The 8,444-nt window shown below is 47.6% G+C and overlaps 1 protein-coding gene across 1 annotated transcript in view; it reads left to right on the forward strand.

Annotated features, from left to right (window-relative positions):
- The window catches only part of LOC144103791 (anaphase-promoting complex subunit 10-like), a 28,865-nt gene extending 21,834 nt beyond the window's left edge, over positions 1-7,031 (forward strand). The window contains exon 4 of the mRNA XM_077636446.1: positions 6,693-7,031. Coding sequence (XP_077492572.1) covers positions 6,693-6,978 — 286 coding nt within the window. The 3' untranslated portion in view covers positions 6,979-7,031. The remainder of the gene's footprint in view (positions 1-6,692) is intronic.
- The last annotated feature ends 1,413 nt before the right edge of the window (positions 7,032-8,444 follow it).

Below are 8,444 nucleotides of genomic sequence, written 5' to 3' on the forward strand. Positions count from 1 at the left end.
CGGCTGTGAGCCGGAAGAGACTTCGCCTGCCGCCAGTGGTTTCTCAGAAGCATCGGGACCTCAGCGTAGGGTACAGCCATCAAGGAATAGACGACCTCCAGACCGCTATGGACACTAAGTACAGAAAGGCACGTTTTGCAGTGAACATGAACCTGTCACAATCTGCACGAGTGTTGAGTTTGCTGACGTTGTGAAATATGGACATAAATGGAGTTGTATCCTGTTTTCCTCTTTTTGTTTTATATTTTTGTATGAAGTGCATAAGACAAGCACATTGTTGTTACTGTAAATATAATTCTGTAAAAGAACACTAACGTACTAGCACTACTAAATCACTAACCCATGTAGCTGTCTTTTTTATAAGGAAGGGAATATGTGTTATATGTGGTTTCGGTTCCGGTTTGGGGATCACCTGCCGCCAGAGGCACCAGTGTCGCTATGTGTGTATATATATGACTGTATGTGGCAATAAACGGGGATGTTTGGTTGCTAGCAGTTCGTGTACTTGGGCGGCACCCGCCGCTGCAACAATAACGACGTAACTGACTTGAGCTTTAGCGTACATGGAGCTGATTAGCACGCATTTTGCGACCACAAGGCCGTACTTATGCGCTGTGAAAAGCACTCAATAAAAGAACGCGTTACAGAATATCGCCCTTAATTTTCACACCTCGGCAGCATGAGAGGCGGCTCAATCACGCTCACATTCCCGGCCACTCGCACTCACATCCACTCACTCAAGCTCACAGCCACTAACTCACACTCGCACTCATGTCCATTCACAGCCACTCACTCAAACTCACACTCATTACCACTAGCACTCACTCACACTTATGGCCACAAACTAAAAACCACACACTCACGTCCGCTCACACTCACAACCATTCAGTTACGCTCATATCCACTCACTACATTAACGCTCACTCACCCCTAGCGTAACCTGGGTCGCAGTGATGTGGTGGTGAGCCGCCCTGGGTTGTGGCGGTCTTTTTGACCAATTTTCAGTTTCGATACTCGAAGGAAGTGGCCACTTATCATGCAGCTTTCATGGCCCAAAGCTATGTTACGCACGTGTGCTTCCGCGCTTGCTGCTGAGACGATGAGTACCTAATTAGCGTCAGTTAAGATGCTTAGACACGTCTTTAACGGTGTCTAAGCAAGAGTAATGAGTTCGCCTTGACAGTGAAGTGTCCGTGAGCTTAGACACGTCTTTAACGGTGTCTAAGCAAGAGTAATGAGTTCGCCTTGACAGTGAAGTGTCCGTGAGCACGCGCGAACACATTGGAGGCAAATTGCGACTACGAGTGCTTTTTTTTTGCTTGGGAAATCGAGAGTGTTTTTGAAGAGCTCGAGCGACTTTCTCACGAAAAGAGAAATGGCTGGAATGGGCCCCAAATACACATTTGCCCTGCGGAAAAAGGATCCAAAGGGAAGTGGCCGTGCCAACCCCTTCAATAACAGCTTCTTTGGCTTACTTTTGGGCATAGTTAAGAGCAGAGCTGGCTTCTTCTAGCTGCAGCAGGTTCCGGACCGATCTGTGGACACGCCTTGCGTGCAGTATGTTGCCTGCGCCGCGCATAATCCCTGTCTGTAGGAGGCTTGAGAAACCAGCGCGGTGGTTCTCGCTTGAGGCCGATGCGTGCGGAGACCACGAGCGCATCTGCGCAGGCATAAGAAGTGCGATGAAAAGAAAAATGATTTGTATAACGTTAACAGACAGAAGACAGAGTGGGTCAGGAATCAAACAGAGGTTAATGAGATCCTAGTCGAAATGAAGAGGAAGAAAGCTTCCTAGGGAAGGGAAGCGTAGCAGGGGGCTGCAGAAAGTTAGACGGGTAGATGTTAAGAAGTTTGCGGGGATAGGATGGCCGCAGCTGGCACAGGAAAGGGTTAAACAGAACGTTACGGGAGAAACATTTGTCCGCCAGTGGGCGTATTCAGGCTGATGATGAGTTCGCTGCGTTCCCGGTCGAAGAAACATCGTTCGCGGAAGAATGCGTATGCAACTTACTTGTGAGCCATTCCGCAGTGCATGCCCTTAGAAACGGTAGGATCCTTATGGGAAAAAAAACTATAATCTGAAGTTCTTAGAGGAGACTGTAGCATCCGGTTCAAAAGATTCCTCGTGCTGTCCAGATATGACTGGGGGTAGAATTGCTTAAATCGGAGAGCGCAAACAGAAGTTATTTAACTTACGGTATTTAAAACACCAAGATAAAACAAACAAATTTCATGCCATCATTTCTTTCGCCCAGTGCCAAATATTAGGAGCCACAAATCACAAACATGCCTTGTACGCATGCAGGGGAAGCTGGTATGCAGTTGTTGACTTTGCAGGGTGGCCTGCGTTCCGCGTACATTATGAATACAGATCCTTTTCATGAGCCTAAAAAACGGTATTTTTTCTCGGAGGTGGGGGGGGGGGGGGCGGAGGGTGGAGGAGCTAAATCCTCAACTCTTCCCTGTTCTAAGAGCAGTCCAGTGTGCAACATGCCGGCACCCTTTGACCTATCTATGAAAAGTTCCCCCCTCCCGCCGCCACCCTCTGGATTTCTTTTCGTCACATTTTTCTTCGGACGGTTTTTCTTCGCTCCCTTCTCGGTGTTGGCAGTTTCAACAGCAGCACTCACATGCAGGATAGTCTTAGGCGATATGAAAACTGCCGCTCAAGCTTGATTCTTGTTAGCTCTCATTCACTTGTACTGTTTTCTTTTTGTTGTCTTTTCTCGAGCGAAAGTATGAGCAATACTGAGAGACATATTTTAGATCCCTTTAACGGGTATAGGAGAATGCAGTTTGAAATGTACGTACAACCACTCAAAAAGAATGCAGCTAATTTGGTTGCCACCTTGTATATGCACTACTGAAAATCACCGCAATGATTCGTCACCATCGGCACAGAAACAAGCATTTTTAGAGCACATTGGAACATCAAATATTACCACTTCGGCTATCTCCTAGGCGTCAACGCGTCACCATGTCTGATGCTATGCATACAAGAAATAAAAACCACATGCTTGATTTGCGACGCGGGGCTCCTTTAAGTACATGATAGAAACTAGAACCTCTTGCGGTACCTCAAAGCGCGCTTCGTTTTCGCGTTGTTTCCGCCCTTCAGTCAAGCTTTTGCAGTTCAAGATCCGTGCCAAGTAGGGCACGTTCTTCGTGTCGGCAATGAAAGCCTCTGCCGGTTCCGGGCCCGGTCCAATAAAAAAATTACGACCAGTGCAGGGCTCTACAAAGCACACATCCGGGCACAGAAAAAAAACCTACGTGTTCACTGCAGTGCTCAAGATCCAACCTTACGCTAGTTATTGCCGAGAAGCGGGCAGTCACTGTTTCAGCAGCAAGCATTGGAACTCTGCGTATATGAGCTCCAGCCGTGCAGGAGGCGTGACAAGAGAAATCTACGTTTCTAGAAGTGGCAATACAAAATTCGATCTAAGGATCTGACACAACCCGTAGCGGTTCATTGCACAAGCGGAGAGCCTGCGCTCATGCCAACGGTGAACTATATTCCGTTCTTTACATCAGGTGCAATGCTGTAAAAGCTAGCGTTCATGTTGGCGCTGCCTGCATCCGTGACCAAAAGGTATTAACACTTCTTTTTGGGCGAGTTGGTGCAAAAGGTAGTGCGCTCCTTGTTGTGAGCAAAGCATAGTAAATGCTTTGCCTGCAGGCTTGCAACATGACACATTTGTCATGAGCTTGATTAAAAGCACTCTTATTGGTGACGACACCCTGTTGCTTTCTCATGCCTTAGACCACAAGGCCACAGAATAAGCGTGGAGTTACACGCCTCCCTTTATTTTTCTGTGCGGAATTTTTCCGTACCTTTCACAGCGTTGCACTTGATCTTTGATACGGAGTTATAGTAAGACAAACAGCAACGAAAGATCGCCGTTCCTGTGCCAGCGGAATCCTCTGCTTCGGGCTTCCAAAAATTCCGGCATCACGAAACACACAGCGGCCACCGTCATCGCGAAACACAAGTTGCGAACTTCGCTGTTGCGTCCAATCACCACTCGCAATCACTCCGCCACTCAAGTTTATTCAGAACCACTTACATCAACTCGCATACACTCATGTCCACTCACCGCTCATCTCCCCTCACACTCACTTAAACTCATGGCCAGTCACATTAGCATCCACTCAATTGCACTCAGACTAATCTCCATTGACACTTAGTCACGTCCACTCGCTCACACTCACACGCACGACCACTCACTCTCACCCACAGACGTTTGTGTGAGTGAGGCGATATGAGTGCACTCATTAATGAGTGTGCCGACCTAAGATTATCACAGCAGAGCGCCCCTGTTTTTTACTGTAGCCGAAATGGCGGCCGCCGCGGTGGCCGAGTGGTTATGGCGCTCGGCTGCTGGCGCGAAGAACGTGGGTTCGATCCCGACCGCGGCGGTCGAATTTCGATGAGGGCGAAATTCTAGAGGCTCGTGCACTGTGCGATGTCAGTGCACGTTGAAGAACCCCAGATGGTCGACATTTCCGGAGCCCTTCACCACGGCATCTCTCATAGCCTGAGTCGCTCTGGGACGTTAAACCCCCATAAACCAAACCAAACTGTAGCCGAACTGCGCTGTGTAAGCAAAGCACCAAAGTAGCACAGCGCACAGTAATACGACTCTGACAGGAAATTAACGCGTTAAACAACGAAGTTTGTCATGCCTGTCTTTTATTGCAAAATGCGACTGTATTACGCGAACGTGAAAAGCAGTGACTGACATCCGTCTTCAACAGCGTGAAAGAAGGTGCCAGAATTATCACCATCCCTCGTGGCGAAGTAACAATTGTTGTATTCATTGCCGTGCGCAGGTCTCTCTATACAGGGGGGACGAAGTTCATGGTAGCGCCTTTTCTTGACTTCTGGGTGGAAGAGAACAACATGGGGCAAAATTGCCCCCACCATAATAGGGCGCTCACTGCCTCTCTTTCTCCGCTCATTTGTGCACGCCTAGTTTTTGTTGTGCCTCTCTCTCACCCATAAGTGTTCTCACGTGCTTTGATACACGACCCAAACTGTGTGACGACTAACGGCCCTGATTGGCGTGAGCCTGCATCCACGACCAAAAAGTAGTGCACTCCTTGTTGTGAGCGAAGCATAGTAAATGCCTTGCCTGCAGGCTTGCTACATGACACATTTGTCACAAGCTTGACTAAAAGCACTATTATTGGTGACGACACGCTGTCGCGAACAGAAAGAAAGAGAATTGGGCAAAAACGCTACGCCACTCCCAAGTTTATTGTCACCGCTCATTTACAACCTCGCGACCCAGCTACATCCCATAATGTGCGCAAGCCAATGGCAAAAGTAAAAAATGCGCTTTCAACGTGCAACTTGGATTTCGCAACAAGCTCTGTCTTACCTGTGCTTTTGTAGGTTTCCTATTTCACATTCCTCGCATGAAGAACAAATGAATCGTAACATATGCCTCACATACTTAAAGTAAATTTTCTCTGCAACCTGTTGCCTCTATCGCCACTTAGCAGACGAGGGCGCCAACAACGACAGGGGTTGTGCGTGCATTTGAGAAAAGCTTAGCAGACGACGTTCGTGCTGGCGTGAGCTCTCGGCGCACGCGCCTATTCTGGTTGCTTCTGCCTGCCCGAGCCGTGATAAGGCGTTGATATATCGCCCGGTCTACCGTCCCACTCTACTCCAAGAGGATGCACGTGACTGTCACAATGTCACACTTGAACCGTATTTTCTGTCGGACACGTCGCACACATGATTAAATTCATTGGCTACAAATAGCCCGCATTCGCAGCGTCTTTGACGTTCCGCCGCCTCGCTATTACATTCATGACGACACCTGTTCTCGCCGCCGGATGAACCTTCGGTATCACCTCGGGACGCGGCCTGTGCAGGTTGCCAGTCTTGGTGGTGCTCTTTTTCGGACTGCGTCGCTCATTGAACACACTATGCGGCTCATAATTTCCCTCATGGGCTGCAGGGTTATAATGGTTAAGTTATGGCGTTAAACATGATAATCGCGTGCTGTTTAAGCTTGTCATTATGTTACGTTCGGGTAACACAACCACGAGCGCTGAGCGCACTTTATCTTGGGTGCACGCAACCCGCGGCACACGCTGCCCCTCGGCGCGTTTGTTTCTTACAGCCGTTGATGTTCTTCAGGCAGGACGCCCTCAGGTGGAATTGTTACTTTTTTTTATTCACACTACTCTACGCACTTACTTCTCGGTTTTCTTGCTAGGCAGAACACGCACAAAAATATGAACACAACACAAAGAGCAGCGCACTGCACCTCGTGGCTGGAATTTTTCTTAAACGCCGCAGAATCTGCACTGGTCTGCTTACGCCTCCGTTGTCTCCGCTGCTCACGTCACAGGGCCGTCATTCTTCAGTGTGCGCTCTCGCACTCCTGCGTAGGTGTTATGCCCAAGAGTGCAGTGCGGTTCTGGCGGTCGCTGCGTGATCTCCACACACAGGACACTCCTTTCATCTCTCCTTCAACCTCACGACACTCCATCGCAACTGCGCAGAATGCTTCACATTCGAACTACGAACGTAGGATTTAGGCTAAAGAGGCGGCCCTAATCAGCTAACGGCGGTCAAGTTCAGTTTGCTTCCCACATTGCTGATTGCTGTAGCCCGATGAACGAAAGTGTCCGCATGGTACAGTGTTAACATATGGTCTGACCTGTGCTTTCAGAATTGCCGTGAAAGTGGGAAGCACTTTCCACGACCTGCGGGTGGTCAATACTGTTGACCTGAACGAGCCAACTGGATGGGTGCACATTGCAACGCAAGACTCGGCTGGCCGCCCTGTCCGTGCCTTCCATGTGCAGATTGCAGTGTTGGCCAACCACAAGAATGGCCAGGACACCCACCTGCGGCAGATCAAGTTGTACTCTCCGGTTAAGCGAGCCAGCTTCAGCGTCTTGCCCGGTGTGAACTTCACGAGTGCGGAATGCATTGCCTTCAGCAGCATCCGCTGAGAGATCAGCCTTTAAGCACTCTCTGCCCCATGCACGATAGAGAATGATGTCCTTTTTGTACTGATTTAAGCTACTTAAAGCGATTCGTTTCTGCACCCGTGTCGTGTTTTATTTATTTATTTGTCAATACTGCCAAGCCCTGTTTCTGGGTATTTTACAGGAGTGGGTTCTGGTCGTAGGCAAACTGTCGACCAGTCGTAAACACTATTTTCCAGCATGCAAAAAGTACAGTGAAGATTATGGGGACAATAAGAATATGCATTGGAAAAAGCAAAAACAAAGATAACCCATAAGTAATCATCACCTTTTCCTTACTTACATGATCACGAGAAGTACAAGTAAATTAATGAAATATACAAATACATGGGAATACAAATGCATGGAAAAGCAAATACACGGAAAACACCAAAAATGTTAGAAAAAGAGAAAAAAATCATTTTCTTTCCTGACAATACACTTTTGCTAGCTAGCGCCAAAAATTTCTCAGTACTTAGTTGTATAATCCCTAATTCATCAAGGCAGTTCCACTCGCGCACAGCTTGCGGAAAAAAGGAGAACATAAAGGTATTATTTGCTCAGGAATATTCTTGTATGGTAAGTTCATTTTTTGACGCGTTTCTCTGGAAGTGTTCAGAGTAATGTATTTAGCAGAATAAACTAAGTTTGTTATGTAAAATCATGTACAGAAACTTCAGCCGGTGAAGCGTCGCACGACAAGCTAGCGTGTCAAGCCCAGTCTCAAATAGCATCAGCGTCGGAGAATCGGTGGACCTATATCTGTTGCAGATAAAGCGCGCACTTTTTCGCTGGACAGCCTCAATAGTAGTTATGTTAGCTTGCGTGTACGGGAACGAAGCGACATTTGCGTATTCTAGTATTGGGCGAATGATAGTAGTATACGCCAGAAGCTTCGCTTCTTTCGTAGAATACCACAGGGCTTTTTTTAAAAACATGAGCTTACGCATCGCTTTGCTTGCTACATGATCTACGTGAGCTGTCCACCCCAGAATGGCTGATATAATGATGCCTAAGTATTTGTGCTCGGTGACTGTCTTCAGTGCAGTGCTGCTATAGCCATAAGGGAAGCTAAGTTTGGATTTCTTTTTCGTTATAGTCATTGACACTGTTTTGTCTACGTTAAGAGCCATTTGCCACTTCGAACACCATTCTTCTATCTTGCCAAAATCATTGTTTAAGATTATTTGATCTTCTCTGCTTTTTATTTCTCTATATAGTACGCAATCATATGCGAACAACCTCATTTCCGCTTCTACCTGGTCAGCAATGTCGTTTATGAAGAGAAGGAAGAGAATTGGGGCTAAAACAGAGCCATGTGGAACACCGGAAAGGACCAGAACAGTATCTGAAGTGTGGTCGCCGAGTTGCACGAACTGGCGACGGTCGGTTAAATAATTGGCGATCCATTGGACTACTGACCCATCCCCTAATATATAACTTAGCTTCTG

This window comes from Amblyomma americanum, chromosome 1 (assembly GCF_052857255.1).
Source record: "Amblyomma americanum isolate KBUSLIRL-KWMA chromosome 1, ASM5285725v1, whole genome shotgun sequence".
Classification (NCBI taxonomy): Eukaryota; Metazoa; Arthropoda; class Arachnida; order Ixodida; family Ixodidae; genus Amblyomma; species Amblyomma americanum.